The 23,520-nt window shown below is 38.5% G+C and overlaps 1 protein-coding gene across 2 annotated transcripts in view; it reads right to left on the reverse strand.

The window, feature by feature from the left end:
* Positions 1-426: 426 nt before the first annotated feature.
* Positions 427-23,520, reverse strand: part of NLK (nemo like kinase) — a 137,661-nt gene continuing 114,567 nt past the window's right edge. The window contains exons 6-11 of one of the 2 annotated variants that reach the window (XM_059047362.2): positions 19,997-20,206; positions 16,829-16,930; positions 10,955-11,041; positions 5,334-5,532; positions 4,326-4,419; positions 427-2,206 (exon numbers count right to left, since the gene is read on the reverse strand). In XM_059047362.2, coding sequence (XP_058903345.1) covers positions 2,152-2,206; positions 4,326-4,419; positions 5,334-5,532; positions 10,955-11,041; positions 16,829-16,930; positions 19,997-20,206 — 747 coding nt within the window. In that variant the 3' untranslated portion in view covers positions 427-2,151. Of the gene's footprint in view, positions 2,207-3,081; positions 3,786-4,325; positions 4,420-5,333; positions 5,533-10,954; positions 11,042-16,828; positions 16,931-19,996; positions 20,207-23,520 lie in introns of those variants that run through there. The other variant, XM_059047363.2, reaches the window with a different exon arrangement.

The following is a 23,520-nucleotide window of genomic DNA, read 5'->3' on the forward strand; positions in this document are numbered from 1 at the left end:
AAGTTTCCAATATGTTTTTGGGAATTTAAAGTCTGAGAAGAAAAAAAAAAACCCCACAACTAATTTCCTCAAAGATTGAAATGGAGGCTTCCCTGGTGGCGCAGTGGTTGAGAGTCCGCCTGCCGATGCAGGGGACGCGGGTTCGTGCCCCGGTCCGGGAAGATCCCACGTGCCGCGGAGCGGCTGGGCCCGTGAGCCATGGCCGCTGAGCCTGCGCGTCCGGAGCCTGCGCTCCGCAACGGGAGAGGCCACAACAGAGAGAGGCCCGCGTACCGCAAAAAAAAAAAAAAAAAAAAAAAAAAAAAAAAAAAAAAAGAAAGATTGAAATGGAAATATAAATAGTTAATGTCTCAAAACTTTGCAAATTCAGGATACAAGCTGTACTGAAGAGAAAATAAAGGAGCTGAAATAAACAGATGACACCTCTTTTTCAAATGTCACATTTAATGTTTTCACCACTGTACTTCAAATCTACATTGTACAAAGTGACCAGTAAGTGTGCCACGGTAATTGACCAACCTCTGAGATTGTACCTTTCACACCAGTGTCTTCTTGGGCTCTTTTGATACTAAACACGTTTCTCATTCAAGTGAATTGAAATGCTTCAGTTGGGTTGATTCTCAGGAGCCTCATAAAAAAAAAACAAAGATATTGCACCATCTTTGTTTAGTAATTCAATGTTTGTTTCTTTCACAGCAAATAATTACTTCATTGAAGTTAAAACTTCCAAACATAACTTATTAATAGTCTTCAAATTCAGCTCAGATCACTCAAGATGAAAATACTCTGCTAAATACAGATAACTTACAATAACTTTAACAGTTAGTTGTCCATAACACACACCAAGGTTTTTCCTAGACCAATTTTAAGACGATCCATTAGTATTCCTTGTACAGGTGAAAAACGATCTTCAATTTTCTTGTCTTTTTATTTTTAATATAAAAGTTGGAAGGGACATTCAAGTTTCAAGTCTCCACATTGAACTTAAAAAAAAAAAAAATAGTCATCATCAGCATGTGGAGGTAAACAAGCCAAGTTGTGTAACTCCAGGAGGTAGAGGCCTTCAATTTGTATTCATATATACATATGCACAGAAGAATTCAGTGTTCCAACAGAAAAAAGAATTTGTCAAAAAGTAATAAGTTATTTACTACTGTGACATTTCAAGACTCCCACAGCTTTGCCTAAGGACACAAACACATTTGACATAATTCCCTATGTGCCTTTTTTTTGTGGCTTAAATTTTTTTTTAATTTGTTTTTGTCTTTTATTCATTTTTTTTTTACTGTCCAGTGCAGGAAAAGTCTCACAAAATTTCACAGACCTAAAATGTGCAAGCTAGTTCTCTCTCTATACAGCAATGTTGGGATTCTTTTGAAATTAGCCCAGAAATGAATTATTTACACACATGAAAGATGCATGCTTGGGGGTTCTTTTATGTAAGAAAGAGCAGAAAAACTTCTAATAAAAATAGATTAAATATATATATATATATTTATACTGGGTAAGGAAAACAAAAAAGTTTAGTCTCTCCTAGTCACAAACTCATTCTCTCTACCAACAACATTGGATTTTAGACAGCACACATCACCGTCACGGCTCTAATGAGAAGCTAATTATAGGGCTTGATCATTAGGTGGCATGCCCCTCCCCCCTCCCCCCTCCCGAGGTGCAGCCACGATCAGCTCACGTGGCTCCATGATTGGTCGCAGGCAAGGTTTCCAGATCCTTTCGTTTTAGAGAACCCCAAATTTTAAGGAATGGCTCAAATATCAAAATGTATGACTGTCCTGTGTGTGTGTGTGTGAACAATCTCACTTCATTTTAAAAAACAAAACAAAAAACACAAAACCCCAAACTCCCAAATTTGGTTCAATTCTCTTTTGTTCTGAGGTGAGCCATAACAGCTGCACTAAATTCATAAAACATGTGCAACTCTGGGTAAAATATTTTTCTTCTAAAAGCACAACCACTTTACAAGATTAAAAGTCTAGTAACATTTCTAAATATTATATCATACAAGTAGTGGTTGTTAATTTAAAACTTCATTAGTAAAATTACAGTACAAGCATGATTAACCTCCAGAATTGCAAATCCCAGACTCCAGTGGAAAGCTACATTACAGCTTCAGTAGTACACTGTCTTCCACCGTCACTCCCACACTAGAGGAGATGGGGGCATCTCAGACGGCTGAGCAACTGTGGAACTGGAAGAGAACAGAGACACGGTGAACCGGTTGTAGCGCCACAAAAGGCAACAGGGCAATTCACTGCTCCCTGTTTTCCCCCTTCCTTTAAAACAAAGTGTAAAGTCCATTCTGGATTTTTATTTGTTTCTTTTCACTTCTCTAAAGGTGCGTTTGTTCCAAATTGTTCATGTAAGGATCTGTATCTATAGTGAGGCGATACGGTACAGTAGCTAATGAGTGGGCTTGAAAGCAACACACCATTTACTAGTTGTATGACAACCGAGCAAATTCCTTCATCTTTCCTCTCCTGGAAAGGGATGCTATCCACCTCATAGGATATTGTGATGAATAAATGAGATAATGTACGTTTTTCACAGTGCCTACTTCATAATATAAATGGTAGCTATTATAAGTAATAATGCCTATAAATCAGTCGGGAAAATAACCTTAAAGGATACAGAATTATCCATTTAAAAGTAGCTTCTCAAAATAAGGTGATTTTAAGTGGGGACCTATTTTGAATGAGCCTCATAAGCATTTTTTTTAGCATTCTTTTATCATTTTTAATTGATAATCATTTAGCACTTGTTATCCACAGATCTGTTTTATCAGTTATTTCACATGTCTGTCTAATGTTGCCAAGATTATAGACTTGAGGGGGTTGTGTGTCACTTTGCTTCTGGGGGCCCAGATAATGAATAACTTGCACCTGAAAGGTGATAATGAATAACTTGCACCTGAAAGGTATTAAAACACCTAATTGACTCTTAGGGAAAAATATTAAAACAAAATAATTTTAAACCACAGGGAAGTAAAAAGGCAACTTAATTCCTTCTTTCTACAGAAAAATACATGGAAGGAATGAAAGTCACCTGATTTTAAAAGTTATAAACAAAAATTCTTGACCTTGGTTCAATAAATTCAATCAGCTTCAACACTATATCAAGGCCAATGAAAAGGAAAGTGAAGGAAGGGAAAGAGAAGCAAGGAGGAGAGGGAAAAAGGAAAGGGAGGAAGGCAGGAAGAGTGTGGCCTCTCAGATCAAAGCCTCCCTTCGTGCTGCTCTGTGATACCTGAGCCAGACCCTGTTCACCTTTTTCCTTCGCCACGGGCCCAATGATAACCTTTGTCAACAGAGGGCGCTGAAAGGGCACCGCGAGGCCACAGCATTAGGGAGCTGCTTCCCTTCCTGGTTCTGGTGTGCATCTTTTTTTTTTTTTTGCCGTGGAAGGCCCAGCTTTGGTGTACCCAAACTTTCTGGCAAGTTTCTCTCCACCTAGCAGGCTCTTTGATGGGTCAGCTCTGCTCACCCCTTCTGTAAAGTTTCTTCATCATGCTGTGTTCCTGTGGCTCCTCTCCAAAGAGGTCCAAATCTGATTAGCCTTGGGTAGAGGGGCTTCCTGTAAGTTCTCAATTTCTCCCTTGTTCACTCTCCCTCAGTCCACGGGGAGTACTTGCTTTCTGCATTTGCTACTTCGGACTCTTCAGAATCCTCTTGCATGCCTTTTAGTAGTTAACCATCTTTTCCTAGTTAATGCTTGTTACTCAATTTTCCCTGTTCATATTACTGGGTGTGGTTTCTTTCTCCTGACTGGACCTTGATTGATACAAGGAGTTAGGGAAAAAGAGATGGAGAAGGTAAGGACAAAGAGAGATCAAGAGAATGACGCTTTCTAGGTTCTGAAGGAGGTTTATAGCTCTATAACCAGTAAGACTATTGGTTTCTCTTTAAACAGGATACACCAGCAGTCCACCTATAAAATAGAATTTTCTCGCTTGCGGTTATTATTAAGGTGGTGGGGATGGCAGTGGGAACTGAGGTGATCATGTGCAACTCCAGGACAGTGGCTGCTGTGCTGCTGGCAGAGGAAGATCCCCATGTACTTGACCAGGCAGCGTAAAGGGCATTTGGGGAACTGCCAAGGCAGCCACAGCGAACTGGAACTAGCGTAAGAACAAATGCTTACATTTTTAACATGCTTTTGACTAAAGCCAGAACTCACAACAGAAACTTTCTGTTGGACCTTTTATCTATGTTATCTAATCTAAATAAAACCAGAAATATGCTGAATGACAAACTCACAATGGTATCCTTTAAATTCTAACAAGAAAGTCAGAATTACATCCATATAGTTACCTAATAAAGCTCTTAAAAGCAGCAGACTGAGGGTTGATGCAGAGAGGCACTCTGTTTCCTTTCTGCTGTTCCAAAATGAACTGATGAATAATTTCTGTGGAGAAAACAAATATTATACAACCCACGCCAATTTGCAGGCCTGGGAGCAGTGGATTCTCAGGTTAACTCTAGTCAGCATCTGAACGGCATTTCCTAGTGGTTTAGTTAAACACACACGTCATCTATCAGGCAGAATCCAGTGGAACTTTTCTGAAACCAAAATGACAGGTGCTGCTAAACGTAGGCAAAACCCCCCAAAGTGCCATTACAGGGGTTGGAAACCCCACGAGTGGGAGGTGTAAAATGGTCTATGAATTTGAGAGTGACTCCACTGGGTTGGCATTATAAATGAACTAAATTGCTGGTAATTATTGCCTTTTCGAAAATCACTTAAAAAACCTCAGTTGGTATTTAGGTACATAGTTCCAGGCTGGTCACTTTGGGGACTACTCTCTTCTAAAATGTCCTAGAGCAGACACTTAAAACCACTCAGAATTCTGGATGTCTTTACCCGTCCCCCCAACAGGAGATCGTGTCAGGAAATTGTATGAGCAGACTATCAGAAATCCCTTTCTTGTCATCATCCAAGGAAGGATTCCCTCAGTGGATGTTTATCCTTTTAAAAACTTTGCATGTTATATAAAAAAGTCCAATATGTATCATCCCATGAAATCACAATGAGTGAATACATATTAAATATACTGAGTCACACTAAGTAAGTCAGCTTTGAAAACAAGAACAAAATGTTCATTCCTCTGCCAGACCTTCCCCTGGATATAAAATCAGTGTTTTTATAACACACACAGCTTTCTTGGCATATGTGCTCCGGACAAACAGCTGTATGCAAGTTTGTACAACAAACATATAAAGGAGCTTTGATCTCCATCCAGAGCTCAGCTTTCCACAGCCACATAACAGAAAATGTTACCAGTCACCCCACCTGGCGGAGGGCCAAAAAAGCAAACTCACCTTTAACCTGTCGGACAGAACTGAGGTTCTTCTCAAAAGTGTCATCAAACTTGGGGTTGGTGATGGGCTCAAAGTCACTGGTATAAACTCTTCCAGTAGAGGTGGAAAAGCAACATTTACACATACACGTGTGATATCGTAGTCGCCCTTCATCTAGGTAGGGGTGGGCTAAGGCATCCTTAGCGGATATTCTTTTGGACTGAAATCAAATTTAGAGACCAGCACATCAACACTGCAGATAAACATGACTGTCCACACAGGATCTTTCACGAGCCACAGTCTGCTTTACACAGCTTATACTTAAGTTATGGAACATCCTGTGTAAAGGGATAATTGCGGACGGTGAGGGTAAGAGAGTAATTGAATTTGGAGGTGGATAACGTAGCAGTAGAGGGAGTATATGACGTAAGACAACAAACTACTGTGATAAACCACCATACGCCACCAGAAAGCACTTAGAAATGATCCTGCTAAAATCCTGAAAAGTTCCTACCTTGAAATAGATATATGCAGGGTCAAAAATGACAAATATCATGACATTCAAATATGTAATGCTTTGGAAGGGATATATTTACATTTAAAATAACAGTTATATTTTCTAAATATGTCTCAGCATTTAGAAGAGATGTGATCATGGTGGCAATTTTACAAAGCTCCTTGAAACTTTTATCCTCTTGGATACCAAATCAACTTGGGCAAAAGCTTATCTGAAAGCTGCTGGAGTTAGGCGGCAGCTAATGAATGGCCTGTGTGCCATGTTTTGATATCCAGCCCAGTGTGAGTATCAGCAGCCTGGGGTTTTCTGGCTCTTCAGATTAGAACACTTAATAGACTAGTTTCAGGTTACATAAACCATAAACTTTTAAACTCATTTCTCCATGAAGGAAAGAAAAAAGCTGTCCCTCCTTTTAGCTCAGTGGGTATGTAAGTACTACTGAGAGAAGGTGGATTTTAAAGGATTTAAGGATGACTCAATAGTAGAGAGTAGAACACAAACTGACACTTTGCCCTGCTTATAATATGATCCAGCACTTCACATAACACAACTAAAAAAAAGAAAACCATCTGCACTCAAACCAAAAATAACTGGATCACCACAACTGGTTCTGGTCCCCCAAGTAATAAAATGTTAAATATTTCCCATAAACCTGGATTCCCTAAAAACACTTTATCTCTGATTTTTTGCTATGCTAATGTTAAAAGGCATGTCATGACCTTTTGGGATATGATAACAACAAGAGAAAGCTGCTGTTTATCCACCATGAAGAGATGAATGTAAGCTTCACAGTCCTTGTTTTGTTCCTTTTGCTACTTGTCAGGTTTTGTATTTGGTGATGCAGCCCTTCTGAAGTCTGACTCACTAGCATGCTTAGCAACTAAACTTTTCCTTTTCTTCCTAAATGAGTCCAACCATTCCCAAAGGTCCCACTGGATCAAGGTCTACTGTCAGAACCCAAAGAAACAGGACAGTACACCTTGCCTGGGTCTGGGGCCCTCTCAGTCCTCAGCATCTCTGGCCAGTCTCACGTGTGGGACTGAGCTCTTTGGCTTTTGCCCACTAAATCTGGTTATTGGCCAAGTCTATTTCTGTTTCTGACTGAGCATGGCTGATCGTGTCTAAACTGGTGGCAGCAGTGATTGAATCTGGGTTTTAATTTTATCATATGACCATTAAGTCACTTCTGTCAGGTGGCAGATGTCAGAAATTGGGTCCCTGTCAGCTGCCACCAGCAGATGGAATCTGGTTTCACTGTTAGTCTTTTTTGTTTGTCGGGGAATTCTGATATTTCCCGAAATTTCAGATGCAGAGCTGAAGAGATTTTGGTGTTTTCCTAATTATGGATGGCACGCTCTGTGTTTGTATGTTTCTTGTGCACCAATATGGGGTCCTCTAAAGTGTCTTACCTAAGATAAACCTTTGAACAAAAAGTAAATCAAATCCTTAGCATTCAATGATCAACTTTCATTTCTCTAAACAAATTAAGGTCTCTTTGGGACTTCTGAAACAAGGCTAAAGAAAGGAGACTCGTTTTTTAAGGGGTATGAACACTGAAAAGAAAAACTGTCCTGTTAAACTGAGGAAAAAAAAAAAATCAAAAAATTTCTCAGATTTAATAGTGATGTTCTTTTGAAGGAACTGATGGTGCATAATTATGTCCTCTATGTCTTAATTACATCTCGTTTAAGTAATCAACATTTGTAATAGATACGGACACTTCACTTGTTTATATCCTAGATTTTGTTACTTTATCAAAATTGGCTCTTCTAGTTTTGAATGAGTGATAAAATTTTCCATTTTACAAATATAAATGGATGTACTTCGTATACTTCTGAGGGGAGTTAATACATCATATTATGAGATCTCTTAAAATCAAACGGAGCAAACTCCTATTGCAACTGGCTTTTAGAAACAGTATCAACACATTAAAGACATATAAAAAGAAATGGAAAGATTTAAAAACATTATTCTTCCTTATGAATAAAATATTTTGGCTCTTTAGAAATTTCTGCTTGCTCAAGTTATAACTCAAAGATTAAAAAAAGCTTTAATTGGGAGTTAAAATAATACTATTACTTGCTTACTAGATTACAAAGTAGGCAAAATATTTCTCTTAAACAACTTAGAAGTTTTAATATCTGGTATATAATTGTATAATTGTATACAAGATGACTCTTTGGACAAATCAGTCTGAGTTAATAGTTGTAAAAATTTAAAAACACCTGTACAAATAATGCTAATACAATATTCTCATTTATATAAGTTTTAGGTTTGTTTTCTCATAAAAAGCCTAATCATTTTGAATTTGATTTTTTTTCCTACCAGTTTTGCTGGTCAGATAAACTAATATTACTTTGTCTAAGATTATGGAATTGCAAATTATGTGTTAAACTAAATGAGATGAATCATAATAGGTAATGTGTTTCTAAAAAGAAATTAGTTTTTTGTATGCTACGAATCATAAAGAGTTAATGAGTCAACTAAAATTTCAATCTCCTAATTCTTTTTTTTTTTTTTTTTTTTTTTGCAGTACGCGGGCCTCTCACTGTAGTGGCCTCTCCTGTTGTGGAGCACAGGCTCCAGACGTGCAGGCTCAGCGGCCACGACTCACGGACCCAGCTGCTCCGCGGCATGTGGGATCTTCCCGGACCGGGGCACGAACCCGTGTCCCCTGCATCGGCAGGCGGACTCTCAACCACTGCGCCACCAGGGAAGCCCTCAATCTCCTAATTCTTAGTTAACATTAAGACCTTACTAACATTAATTTGAGTTAATAAATGGTCTTTGGATATATGGACAACATAATTTTAATATACCTAGGCTCTTCATTAATACAGTATTGAGTAGCCATCAATAAACAGTTAAAAAAGATGTGCAAATACCTTTGGGTTAAAGCACATATGTATTGTTTTAAAGAACATAAAAGAACGGGTGATGATAGGAAGATGTGTATGCAAGATAACAGTGTTTTTTTGTTTGTCAAGAGAAAAAAGTAAATAATTGTCTAAATTCCTAATAATTATTGTTGTGCTTTAAAAATACTGCTTGTAACTGTTTACTGCCTTTAGATAAATTAAGGTCTCTGGAGATTTGTTTAATGCCATCACTATTCTGAGGTAATAAAACCCTCATTTCTTTCTTCTTAATGTATCACTAACCCTCAAATTTAACAGGTTAAAACCAGAATGAAACATTCTTCAAAAATGGTATCTGGGCTTCCCTGGTGGCGCAGTGGTTGAGAGTCTGCCTGCTGATGCAGGGGACACGGGTTCGTGCCCCGGTCCGGGAAGATCCCACATGCGGAGCAGCTGGGCCCGTGAGCCATGGCCGCTGAGCCTGTGCGTCCGGAGCCTGTGCTCCGCAACGGGAGAGGCCACAACAGTGAGAGGCCCGCGTACCTTAAAAAAAAAAAAAAAAAAAAGGTATCTATTTCTAACTGAACCCTAAGAACTAGAAAAAGAATCCTTAATATCAATCATAAACTAAATTCAGTAAGCATATGTCAGATAAAAATTCCAGATAAATCTTATCTCCTTCTTATAGATAAATCTAATTTGTAACTATGACCACACCAAGGGTTTCATTTAATTAGGTGTGACAATCCCACTGTTAAGGAATAAGGACTACATTTCACATGTAGAACTGATGTCTAAAAGGCCTCCCAGGAAATATGCGTGGTATCCGCTGTACAGTTCAGGAAATTCCAGCCTTAGAGTTCCAGCCATGAGCTCCTGGCAGGTCAGGATCATAAATAAACATGGGATCTCAGAGAAAGAGGATACCCAACAGCTGTAAGTACTGCGGGAAAAACCTGGTACAGGTGAATTACGCAGTTCCTCGTTCTTAATCTAAGTAGAACTAATAAAGAAAATATATTTCTGACACAGAAAAGTAAATTTAACCTCAGGGCCTTTAGAAAATCCTCAATGGGCAGACAATCCCAAAAATGGGTAGAAATTACCTCTGAAACCTGAAGTTCATGTGCCTCTAGTTTTGTTAACCATACAAAAGGTCTTTATGTATTAATCAACCTCTCCTGTTAGCTATACAGATAAACTTGCGAAATAAAATATCAAACTAATGACACTAAACCACTAGCTCATTCAGCAAATTTTGTGGCTGAAACTGTCTTTAATGGCAGGAACTTGACCACAAGGAAGGACTGTGGGAACAAGAACTGCCACTTTGTCTTGCTTCCCGTATCACTAAGTACCTCACATGCCAAAGTAAACAAACAAAAGGAAAACAAAAACACCAACCAAACAAAAAATCCACTTTGCACCCTGAGATGTAATAAAAATAACCTGATCACTCTGATTGGTTCTGGTCCCCCAAATAATAGAACCCTGTTTCCCACAAACCTAGACTTCCTAACAAAACGTTTTTATCCGTAATCTGTTATGCTGACATCTGAAGATAGTTCTGACCTCTGTGGATTTAATAATCATGTGAGACAGTTGCTGTTTTCTCATCATGAACAAACCAATGTAAACTTAACTGGTAATTTTGTGGGTATTTTTCCCCTTTAAATACCTGTTGTATTTTGTATTTGGTGACTTCCATGTACTCTCGGCAAGTAAAATTTTCTTCCCTAAAGGCTTCCGTTTTTTAGTCTTCTTTGACAACAGTTATTGGCACGGGATGTGAATAATGAATATTCTTTGGACAAATGAATAAATGAAGAGATGAACTTTGCCCCAGCAGAGTCAAGTCTAGAAATGGCATTTGGAAAAGCCACCATTTCAACAACCCAGAGTAAATACTTCCTTACGCAATACAATGGGAAGATTTTTTTCAAATAATGTTAAAAAAATTTTTTTTCCTAATTCAAATTGGTGTCAAACTCCTTTTACAAACACTGAGATAAATAAGGATGGTACTGTTCCTTATCTCTCTTCACCTAGACTCTTACGTGTTAATACTCAAACTTCTATGTGATGGGTGAGCATGATACACATGGAACTGGGGGCTGAGGTTTATCTTTTAAAAAGTCATTATTCAGTCATTATTATAAAAAAGAAAAGTCATTATTTACATTGCCCATCTATTCAAAGCCAGGATGTTTTCCTTAGAACACATATTTTTAATTCATTAAAAAAATATAAAAACAAACACTACTTACTGGATCAAAGACCAACATCCTGCAAAGGAGATGAACAGCTTCATGTGTAGCCTGGCTAGACAGGGTATAAAGTACAGGAAGAGATGGCTGTGAAAAAATAAAGAATTCAAATATGCAAGTGAGTCTTTGTGTAAGTAGATATGGAATACAGCCAATTTATGACAAGGTAAGTACCCAGCTCAAAAGGTATGTGCACATGAGTCTCAACTCTAAGGAAATGAGTATTCCCCCCTCATTAACCAGTCTTCAAAAGCAACAACTGTCACTGACTTTCAGTGGCATATTTTATATTGCATGATTACCCATTGTAGGTCAGAGCACAGAAGAGCCTATGGAAAATGAAAGCTAATCCTGAAAATATGGAGCTCCTGTTAGCCTTATATCATACGTGCTTTGGCAAGAAGGGAAGACCAAACACGCCCAAGGATGGGAGAAAAGAAGATTTAAAACCTCGGCTACATGCAAGTAAACTGTGCAAAGTAGGCATGTGAAGTACGTCTTACGGCAACATCACCTTGCTAAAACACTAAAGAAGCCTTAGGACACTCGGGAATATACAGAATCTTCTAAGAGAGGATGACACCACTTTAGCACTGATTACTCACTCAATAACTGTCTTTTGTAAGTGGCAGGCATATCCACCTGCCTGTATCTAACCCTCTTGCACTGAGGCAGGGAGATGACTCTAATGACCTGAGAAGCCACAGAGCTTGTAGAGCTTTTATTTCGCTGCTTGGAGAGTCAGGGGATGGAGCAGGCGAATGGCATCACTGCTCTGTCTCTCACGCAAGTAACACTAAAAGGTCTCCTTATATCTCAATCACAGGCCTAGAATCCTACCATGATAACCACTAACATCAAGTATTTTTACAAATCTGCCTCCTTCCCTCAGTTAAACCGTCGAGGAAAATTCTACAAGAACAACAAGACACCTCAGAATCATCAGGAGGTGATTATTCACCATACAGATGTTTTCCTCAGGATCAAGAGTAACAAGAGATGAGATGGGGGTTCTAGTTTACTAACTAATTAGTTAAATCAACATCCTGAATCTCAGTATCCTTAAGTATAAAATGAGGAGGTTGGACTAAATGATCACTGAAGTTTACTTTAGTTCTAAAATTGCATGACACTTGAAAGGATTACTATAGGTAAAAAGCATTATGTGCACAGAACCCATATATAGTTGGCATTTAAATATTTGTAGATGGGAATTCCCTGGCAGCCCAGTGGTTATGATTCCGCACTTCCACTGCAGGGGGCACGGGTTTGATCCCTGGTTGCAGAATTAAGATCCCGCATGCTGTGGGGTGCAACCAAAAAAACCCTCCTCAAACCCGTGTATATATATATATATTTGTAGACCAGTTTACTACTCCTTGATGCATTTACATGTTTTCCTGCTAAAAATATGTAAATCTATGGCAGCTCTGAAATTATCTGTATTAGTCAAGATAAAGAGATAAAGAAGGGGGGGGATTGTGGAGAGCATGGGGAGAGGTTTTAACTTACAATTTACATATATTTTCCATAAGAACTTTTTTATTGTGTAAAATGAAGTAATTTGATATTCTTAAAAGATTCCAATTCTTGGTTTGACTGTGAATAACTGTGCTTTTTTTCACTGGCTTGTGCAGGATGGCAGCCAAATTCCAGTCAGTTTTTACTGACCAAAATGTCTCTCCATAAGCAATTCTTTTCTTTCCACTCTCAAAGTGAATCTACCCCTCACCCCATTTTCGTGGTGCAGGCAGGTTATAGGGAAGGGAACACTGGAATGAGTACTAGAAGACGCGGCTTCAAATTCTAACTCTGCCATCACTAGACTCAGATAAGTCACTTGAACCTTGGCTTTCTCACCCATTAGACCTCACAAGTACAGACCTGCTTACCTACCACCACCACTGCTGATCATCTAACATCCACCAAGTGCCAGGCCCTGCGCTAGGTGCTGGGACAACAAAGGTGAATAACACCTCTCTGTGGGCAAGGAAAACATATAAACAAACAGTTCCAGAGGCCACTGAGTAGAGGATATAAGACAAATTAGAAGGCAACATTTACGACTCAAGGACAACTGGGTATGGGATGGGGAGCTTGTGAAAATCAAGAGTGGATGTTTAAGGCTACCTGAAATTTTTAAAATCCACCCCCCCAATATTACCTTTCTTTACAGAATTATACCCCAACAAATACATTAAAAATAAGCCTAAGTTTCATTTCAGCCAGAACAGTCATTTGATATGCTTTCTCCTTTCCTGTGTTTATATTATATTTGCAAGTTAAAAAGAGGGACAGAGAGAAAGAGTCAGTTCAGTCATGGCAGTACCTCTCTAGAATGACACCTATTAATAATTTAGCATTGGCTCCACAGGAAAGATGCAATACTAGAAATGCTGCATTTCTAATTCCATTTTCTTCCCTTCTAATTTACCAGCCATTATGCCTGGGCAAGAGGCCCTAGACGGTATATGCCACAGTCACCGCGAGCCAACTGCAGAGTGCGGTCACCCGGCCGCATCGGCCAGGCTGCACAGGGCCTGTTAGATGTTCCCGATAGTCTTCGCCCGCCCGGCAGCAGAGAAGCTGAGCTCCTCAGTCAGCAGCGCTGAGTTGCAGCATGCGCAGTGCACTCTAGTAAGCATTCTTGGGGTTACACAAAAGAAACCCCCCATTGAAACATAAGAAGTTTGAACTGAATGAACTCTCTACCATACTCTGAGTCTCTTAACTGTAAGATAAGGTTCCTGTCAGGGGACAGGACCATTTTCACCTCAGTGAAAATATTTTACCTATTTCTGACACAATTAGCTGAGAACAATCTGAGGAATGAGGACGATCTAAACCTTACAAGAGATGAACGAAGGGACTAAGGGCTGATAAGAGACTTTTCAATCCTACCAAAACGGCGGTGCCTCAGCAAGTATCTGCCTTAATAGATCCCTGGGCTATGGCGGCTAAGATTTTGAGTTGTGGAAAAGAGACAATAAATTAAAAATGCCATATAGTGTTCTTGTCTGCCCCCCGTTTCCTGACTTTAAGGGAACCACTCCCTTTTTCACTCTCAGATCAAGTGGTTTGGCTGGGCTTGCTTTCAATCTCTGAACTCCAAGGATGGGCACCTGACCCAGGCCTGGCCAATCATACAGTGTATTCCCCTGAGCACCACAACTGGTCCCAGGATGGGCACACAGTTACTACAGGTCAGGAACATGCAACAGGATGGAGACGCTAACACACACCTCCAATCCTTTTATCCCTATCTACCTTTATTAACTGGGACAGAAAAGACCCATTTGTTTTTAGCTTCTCTTGCCATCTCGGAGGCCACATATCACACAGTTCTGGACAATGACATATAGGCAAAGGTTTGCTAGGCAGGCTTCTGGGACACTTTTGCTTTCCTGATGAAAGGAACAGATAGTTCTAGTGCTCCCTCTTTCCTCCATTTCTTTCCTTTGAATATGGATATGATTTCTGGACAAGCTACAGTCATTTTGTGACCATGAGGCAATAGGCAAGAGACTATGAAGTCAATATTCTAAAGATGGCAGAGAGAAAGAAAAAAACTAAAGAAAGAAATAAGAAAACTAAATAAGAAAGAAAAATACTAAATCCTCTATGACATAATTGAGCTGCTATGCCATCACTAGACTGCCTACCTCTGGGACCTCATGATATGAGGAAAAAAATAAACTTCTGTTTCTTTAAACCACTGTAAGCAAACTTTTCTATTACTCATAACCAAATACATTCCGAATGGAATCAGAGACCTTCCAAATATTTTTATGGATCTATTTGGGAAAGCTTTTTCCTGAGGATTGATATGCTAATAGAACGCAGGGCTGGACCATTTTTGCAAACACACAGGGGAAAGCCTGTCTGAAAATGAAGCCACCACACAGGAAAACAGAACAGAAGAGAGTCAGATTCCTGGCATGAAATATCACTTGACTACCTGAATCCAGCAGAGCCTGAAGTCAGTGGTAGCTCAAGACTTTTCAGTTGTATGAGCCAGTAAGTTCCCTTTTTTGCTTAAGTCAGTTTTAACTGTCTCAGTGGAGAGTCCTGACTGATGCCACATGCAAGTATGTATATTAATCAACCAACACAAGTATATTAATTTGAGGCAGTAATCTGTGACTTTAAGAAGATAGTCAATAAGGTTCTCCTGTATATGTATATTTTTTAAAAAGTCCCAACAAATAATAGTACATATTTCTGTTTGTACAAATTATGTAAATAAATGCATAGAAAAATATGTCTGGAAAGATACTCTAAAATTAATCCAGAGGAGACTAGGATGGCGTGGGGGTAGCTATGGATGACTAACTCTCTGTAAAATTTTTACTTTAACATCTACTCATATATTAATTGCATATATACAACAAAATTAAAAAAAACTGCTTTGGGGCTTCCCTGGTGGCGCAGTGGTTGGGAGTCCGCCTGCCGATGTGGGGGACGCGGGTTCGTGCCCGGGTCTGGGAGGATCCCACGTGCCGCGGAGCGGCTGGGCCCGAGAGCCGTGGCCGCTGGGCCTGCACATCCGGAGCCTGTGCTCCGCAATGGGAGAGGCCGCGACAGTGAGAGGCCCGCGTACCACACACACAAAAAAAACCAAAAAACAAACAAACAAAAAAAACTGCTTTGAAGGTATATTCGCCAGGTATTGATAAATTAGTTTAATATTCCTGATACTGGCCAGTAAACTGAACATAACAGATCTTGTTAGTTCTTTCTATTTATATAGAACCTTCCTCTAGGTTAAGACTTACTGTGCTCTTCTAAGGGAGTTAGGGCCCAAATGATTCTATACTTCTAAACTAAATGCAGCAGAGGGACATAACCAGCAGGGGGCTATTTAAAATAGCAGCACCTACATCTCTAGTAGTAAATCTACATTTACTAGTTCGGGCTGGTTTTAGAAGATAACACGCTTTACCCATTGCCCTTTTTGCCTGTGAAAATGGAAGCTCTGGAATCACTAGAATCACAGAGAGGGAACCACAAGGGAAAGGTAGGGCCTTAACCAAATGTCTGGCAGATAATTTGAGAGGACTGTCAAACTCAGTCTGTCATTTGGTCTATCAATATCAATTAGATCACCGAGATTTTCTAATGATCAATGAGATCATCTAAATGCCCAGTTTAAAAGAAAGCAAGGCAAAGCCCAGGAAAATTAGTTGCCGAGTCTTCCTGGTTCAAGCCTTCTCTCTTCTGTTTCGGTTTGTTGTTCCTAGGAAAAGTATTCCCCTTACTCACTCTTCACATCATTAAGCTGTTTTGTCCAAAGGAGATTAGGAAAGTGCTTCTAAAAAATGCTGCTAAATCGACAGGGTGGAGATAATAACCATCTTGTCTTTCTCAGCAGTGACTTGGCTGGTTGCAAGTAATATTGATCAGTGCAAATCTGGCACTCTCTCTTCATACTTCTTTTCTAACAACATTCACATCTGATTCTGTGTTAGTGGCAAGAGTGCAATAGAAACAGCTTCACATTCCTGGCTGGAATAAGAGATACCAGGTATTTCGGCTCAGTATGTGGAAAGGATATCCTGAGTATACATGCACTAAGTTATGGTACTGAGGTCAAAGCTCCACCCCCAGTAACTTTTCCCAGACACATAAAAAACCAGGAGACAAAAGCCAAAGGTGCTACAAAAGTATTTACTTTTTCCTATAGCATTGGGAATTACTATATTCTATTGGGTTTGACAAATATTTCACCATTTTCTTACTTATGGCCATGACATAAAAAAATTAATAAAACCTACAAGTAATGCTTTTGTTTAAAAATTCTCATTTCATTATTCTGTTGGAAGAAAACTCTGCCCAAACAGATGGTTACCAAACACAGAGCCCTTCTTCTCTTACCTGTTTATGAGGACCCCTGAGTATGTGTGCCTTAGCACCTTCACAAGCTGTCCTCATTGCTTCCAGTGATGGCGTGCCCAAGAGATCTGTGATCAAATCCAACTACGAGGAAACATGAAGTACAGATGGATAGTAAGCTCATGGAAACATTTCATTACTCTTAAATCACAGCGTTAGAGATGAGGACCAAATTTGGGGGAAAACATTAAGGCAAGTTCCAGATTAACAGGTAGGAGCCTCTACTTTCACTTTCTGGCCTTTAAACAAACAAACAAACAGATAAATGTTTATTAGGAACCCATAAGATACAAATAGAGAAAATAGTTTTGGCAAACACGGCATTCTAAGGCTATAGTAATTTAGGGTCTGCATCTGCCTGCCCCGTGTCTTGATACCGCAGCCTCTATGATCCTTGTAGAAACGAACTGCTCTCTCAGTGATGGCTAATGACTATTCTGTTCAAAAAGTTAATCAATGGATTCTGATACTTCAAACGGATTCAGGCTCATCAAGGAGCTAATCCAAACCAGGCAGCTGTGATTTAGTAAATACTCAGAACATTCACACCTGAAATAAAAGCTAAGTTTGGGCCAGTGCAGACCCTTTACATTCTAGTTATGCTAGAAATCTCTTATACTGGTGAAAAACCCTGTGATTTAGAAAACTATGACACCGCATAAGGCCACACCTAATTAGCTGTGCACAATAAAGGAGACCAATAAAAATGGTCTTCTCACAAGTCTTTGTAGGTAGCAAACTACCTTAACAATTTTCTTTAGTGCTATGATTGTTCTAATTTCATAACCCAATTAGCAATAGCATTTCATTCTAATTCCTCCAGGATGGAAAATTCTTATCCAGCGAATACTTATTTTCCTGGTTCTGGGGTTGCCAAATACAAAGCACTATTTTCTGCACTTAACTAAGCTATGGGGTAGCCATCAGTATCACTGCCCTCCAGGATAATGGAGATTCTCAAGTAGCTTGTTTTGCACAGAATAAAAGATCTCTATATAAAAGCTCTTTGGGAAAAGTGTGTTGGCGATGCTTTTGGACCTCTAACAACTACATTAAAGGCCGAAGGAAATGACTGGCTCATGAAAACAAATGGAAATATCGAGAAAGTTGTCTAAAATGGGTCAGACCTATGGATGAGAAACATTTTTATGAAGTATGCTGGTACTACAGTACATAGGGTATTTATTTCTCGAAGATAAAAGAGAAAATGCTACAGAAAATATCTACTTCCATTTAGAAGTTAGACTCTTTTTGCATTTTAGATCTTGATTTCTCACTCCAAAATAAACTGATGACTGATAGATGTGAAGGAGACTTCAGTGGCTACATCAGACTGGCAAACTCAAGACCTATGTTCTCTCTCTAGAAAATGAGATATTTGAATCCTGTTCCAGTTGCTTCACACTTTCCTTTGTACATTCTTTTCAGCAGCAACCCAAGATCCTTGTTCAATATATAGTATATTTGAACAACATCTTAATTTTTACTTAAGCTTTTCTGTATGGCAGCTTATGTCCAGATATGACATATCATCTTACAGCTAAGTCTGTTAAACTCTACCTTCTAAAGAAATTGAATAGTAAAGTGAATATTATCAATAGTATCCAACATTAGATTATATATGATAATTTTTTATCACCAGGATCAATTTTAAAAGATGTAAACTTAAACAAAAAGACTGAATGTATAGCAGAGAAATAAATTTAAATGTTGATCAGAGCATATTAGAGCTTCTAATGTATCAGTTAACAATTCTTGGTAGATAGAGCATAAAGGAAATGATTTCATTTTTGGTCAAGTGCATGAATTATTTACAAAGATACACAATAGTTAGGGTGATCTTTTAAAACCTGATCAATCAAATCTTAACACTCCCTTGCTCAAAACCAGAGAGCTTTTTCCATCACACTTTGGACAGAATAAAATCCGAAGTCCTTATCAGGTCTCCATGGTCAGGCTCTTTCTCTCGGACCTCATCTCTCACATACTCTTCCTTAATCAAGCCATCCCTCCAACACGCCACACCTGTCCCTGCCGCAAAGGGCTGTCCCTTTTGCCCCAGGTACGCTCCTGGCCTCACCTCCACCCAGGCACCTTCCGGATTGTCCCTGGTCCTGGAAAACTTCTTCCCGGTATCTTGCTCCCTCATTTCACTTGGGTCACTTCTCAAATGTTATCCCTTCAAAGAGTCCTTTAGCACCGCTCTGCTCCACCATCATTCTCTATCCCTAACCTGGTTTAATTTTTTCTTCATAGCATTTATCATTACTTGGGATTATATTTATTGGTATACTTATTTTCTATCTCATGTGAAAGTTTCACAAAGCTTTGTCTTATTTATGGCTGTATCCCTCACACCCTGGCACACCACCACCACCACCATCATAACTGCTAACATTTACTAAGTGCTTACTAGACCCCAGGCCTTACTTTCAGCTTTACTACTTCATTTAATCTGCACAACAATCCTCAGGAACAGTTTAACTTGCCCAAGATTTGATAGATAGCAAATGGCAGAGCTAGGATTTGAACCCACCAATTTGATTCTACAGCCTGACTCATCATTGTTACGTTATTCTCATGCAAGCAATATTGTTAAAATTTATGAATAAAAAATACTTAGGAATTACCCCAAAGAAAATCTGGGTAGTAATGAATTAGCTATAAAGACAGACAGTTAAAGTATAATATCATGAACGGTTTCCTAAAGCTACAGTTTAATCAGCTCCTCATGGTCTCTGCCACATTTAAATATTTTAGCTCAAGTGAACACTTAAAATTTATATTCTAAGCACAAAGTGTACATTAAGTCACCAAATACATTTTCATGTCAGATCCATTCAGTTAGAAAGAACAGAGGCCCTCTAACCACTGAAGATTACACCTGTGCAAACTGTTACATTGAAGTCTGCTGCCATGCATCAGTGCGTGTAATAAAGTCAACATTCCCTCTAATAGGCTCGTAAGTTGCAAAATCAATCTCTCTGTAATCTTCAACTTCATAACTTTCTGAATTTTAAGTGAACTAGAATTTGCTAAAAGCAATTTAGACAGTACAATGAATAAGCCCAAGACATGTGTGTAAGATGGTTTTTCCTTTAAATCTGTAACAGAATTGAAAAGCTCCTAAAGCCTAAAGTGAAATCATACCTGCTGAATGGGACTCTGTGCCTGAAACAGTATTCTTCGTCCTAGTAGTTCTGCAAAGATACATCCGACAGACCAGATGTCAATAGCATTGCTGTAATGACGGCTGCCCATCAGGATTTCCGGAGCCCGATAATACTGAGTAACAACTTCCTGAGTCATGTGACGGGATTCATCTAATTCTTCCACTCTGGCCAATCCAAAATCACAAATCTAAATAGAAAAGATTATCAAAATATTGTCAAACAAATATATTTACAAGTGAAAAAGTAAAACAAAATAACCCAAAACAAAAATCTTGATAGACCTCTGAACTTTGAAAAGTTTTCAGTGATATAGGCAGAGTATATTTGTGTCAATATAATTCGATCTTATTTGAATGAAAGGGAAGAAAAGCCTCAAACTTCCATATTTCTATATAAAATGATGTATTTTAAAGATATGCTTTTCACTTTTCATCTGTTTTCAACTGTAACTAACTAAACAAACAAAAAGCAGCTGAATGCATACTTCTAGGTTTAATGAACAAATCAAGCTAATTTATTTTCAAGGCTGGATTATGGAGGAAGATATTACAAGGAAAATCTTGAAGACCTCCTGAGCTAATTATGTTCACTATCTTCTGTTTGTTTGCTTTTGGCCGCACCACATGGCTTGCAGGATCTTGGCTCCCCCCACCAGAGATGGAACCTGGGGCCCCGGCAGTGAAAGCACCAAGTCCTAACCACTAGACTGGAGGAAATTCCCATATGTTCACTAACTCAATGGAATATATATAGTAAAATTTCTTTAAAGCTATGGGTTTCAAACAGAGTCCTGCTGAATCCAGTTCTGAGGAGGTACCTTCAGGAGTTCCGTAAACATTTTACCTAAACTTCACATGTATCTATTTAAAATACACACTCAAATGTGTGAATATGTCAAAATGTAGCACTGTAGAATACCAATGCTAACAGGTTCCTTCATTTCTTCACACCATAAACATTTAATTAATTGAGTGCCTGTTATATTTTAGACAGTATGCTAGAACTTGGAGACATAATGGTAAATGAGAAAGACTGGTTAATTTACGTGTAGGCCTAGGAATAAATCTTTTTTTGCTCTTTCTGTTTAAGTGAAAAGTATTTGGAGGTTGCAAGGTGAGCTGTTAGTAAATAGCAGCAGTGCAACTTCTGCTTATTTTCAGGAATTAAGATTTTCTTGATACTGGGCTACCAAAATAAAAACTGGGAGCACCGAGGATGAGATAAGAGAGGAATGACCATCTAAGCTCCAGTGTTCTCACTGATTAACTCTGAGTCAATATTATAAGGGACAAAATAACACTTTTTATCTGTCTTCTAAGTTGAGGTCCCAGCATAATATTTCATTTGAAAAAAGGGTCTGGAGGCTTAAAAAAACTTGAAAACCACTGCTTTAAAGAAAACAAATTTTACCCCTAATTTTTGGCAATCCTCTCTTTTTATCTTGAATGTACTATGTCTGGTCACATCAAGTGAATTCATGTTTGTATGTGGGGATGAAGAAATATAAAGCCAACACCTTTAAAACTTAAAAATGAAAGTAAATTTCCAGACCACACAGAAAAAACTATACCAAAAAGGAAAAAAGGCATATGTTGTTTATCAAATCCTCCCAAAGGCCAGTGTTCAAATAACACATAATATTTAAACACTCTATTACTTGGCCAAAAAATTTTAGGATATCTTTTAAAACAAAATAAAACTAAAGGAAAGGACTTAAATCCACTTTATTTTTCTTGTATTTATACTAAAAAGAAAAAAAAACCCAACCAACCACCTACCCAGCAGAAAATGTTTTCTCTTATAAAACAGATCTGGAATCATTTTGGCAATTGATCTGGAAGACAGGCTAAATTCAAAGTAAGAAGCTTATATGGTCAGATAACTAAAAAGATATTGCGATTTCCAGCAAAATTATCTGTTTTGTGCCTAATAGTAAACAAAATATATTCATAATCTGAAAGGACATTAATTTTTAAAAAATGTTTTATCATAATTATTTTCTATGCATTTTTACGTTTGAGAAGAGAGAATTAGCATCAGTAGACTGGCACTCTACTCTGGCTTTTAAAAGTACGCTGCTAAGACAAGTTAAAGGAACAGGGCAAAATTTCAATTTGTTCTGATCTGTATGTTGCTTATTCATAAATGACATTTTCTTTTAGTTACTCATTCATGTAGCCAGAGGTTACAATACCATAACGATTTGGAAAATGGACTGCAAGCAGTTAATGGCATCAAGCATGACAGATTCTACACAAATGCTTTGTGAAGTTCTCCAACCAGAAACTGAAATAAGAAGAAACTGGCTTAAATTGTCATAAAGTGATTTGGTATGAATAAGACAAATAATTCCTGACTATAAGGTTGTTGGTTTTTTTTTTTTTTTTTTTTTAAAAAAAAAAAAACAGGATTTATTTATTTATTTATTTATTTTTCGCTGTGTTGGGTCTTCATTGCTGTGCACGGGCTTTCTCTAGTTGCGGAGAGCGGGGGCTACTCTTCATTGCAGTGCGCAGGCTTCTAATTGCGGTGGTTTCTCTTGTTGTGGAGCACGGGCTCTAGGCGCACAGGCTTCAGTAGTTGAAACATGCAGGCTCAGCAGTTGTGGCTCACGGGCTCTAGAGCGCAGACTCAATAGTTGTGGTGCACAGGCTCAGCTGCTCCACGGCATGTGGGATTTTCCCGGACCAGGGCTCAAACCTGTGTCCCCTGCATTGGCAGGCGGATTCTTAACCACTGCGCCACCAGGGAAGTCCCTGACTATAACGTTCTTAATTTTTTTTTTAAGAATTAAAATAGGTTATGGGGATAGGTTACAGCTCTTTTTATTATTTTATTTTTATTTAAAAATATTTATTTATTTGGCTGCGCTAGGTTTTAGTTGCTACATGCGGGATCTAGTTCCCTAACCAGGGATTGAACCTGGACCCCCTGTACTGGGGGCGTGGAGTCTGAACCACTGGACCACCAGGGAAGTCCCTATAGCTCTTTTTAAAAAGTGTAAAGGTGGCAGGGGAATGAACTCAATGACCTATAGAAGGAATATTTACTTTAGTGGTTTTGGGGACAATTAATTTTCTGTGGAAACAAAAGAATGAACTACAATATTAGTTGTTTTCAGGGAAGATATGAAAAATAGGTGTTTTAAATCTTTCTAGAGTTAAAACAGGAACAGAGTTCTTCAAGGATAGAGTGAAGGTAAATTTTTTATTCAAAAGCAGTGTAACACATCAGCTTTTGAAGAAAACTGGCCCACAGTTTAAAGAAAGCATTTAAGATAAAAAACTGAAATTCATTTATATACTTGGTTTTAAGGTTTAGTTTAACTGCCAACAAGCTAAGTACTAATGACAGTCTTGATTATGTTTAAAATAAGACAACATTTATAAACAGTTCTTTTCTTTTTCAAATATATCAGTTGAAATGTTAAGAATATTTACTGTAGACTGAAGCACCATATAATACTTTAGCCACTTAAAATAAGAGGAGTTTTAATTTGCT

This window comes from Kogia breviceps, chromosome 19, assembly GCF_026419965.1.
Source record: "Kogia breviceps isolate mKogBre1 chromosome 19, mKogBre1 haplotype 1, whole genome shotgun sequence".
In the NCBI taxonomy this organism is placed as follows: domain Eukaryota; kingdom Metazoa; phylum Chordata; class Mammalia; order Artiodactyla; family Physeteridae; genus Kogia; species Kogia breviceps.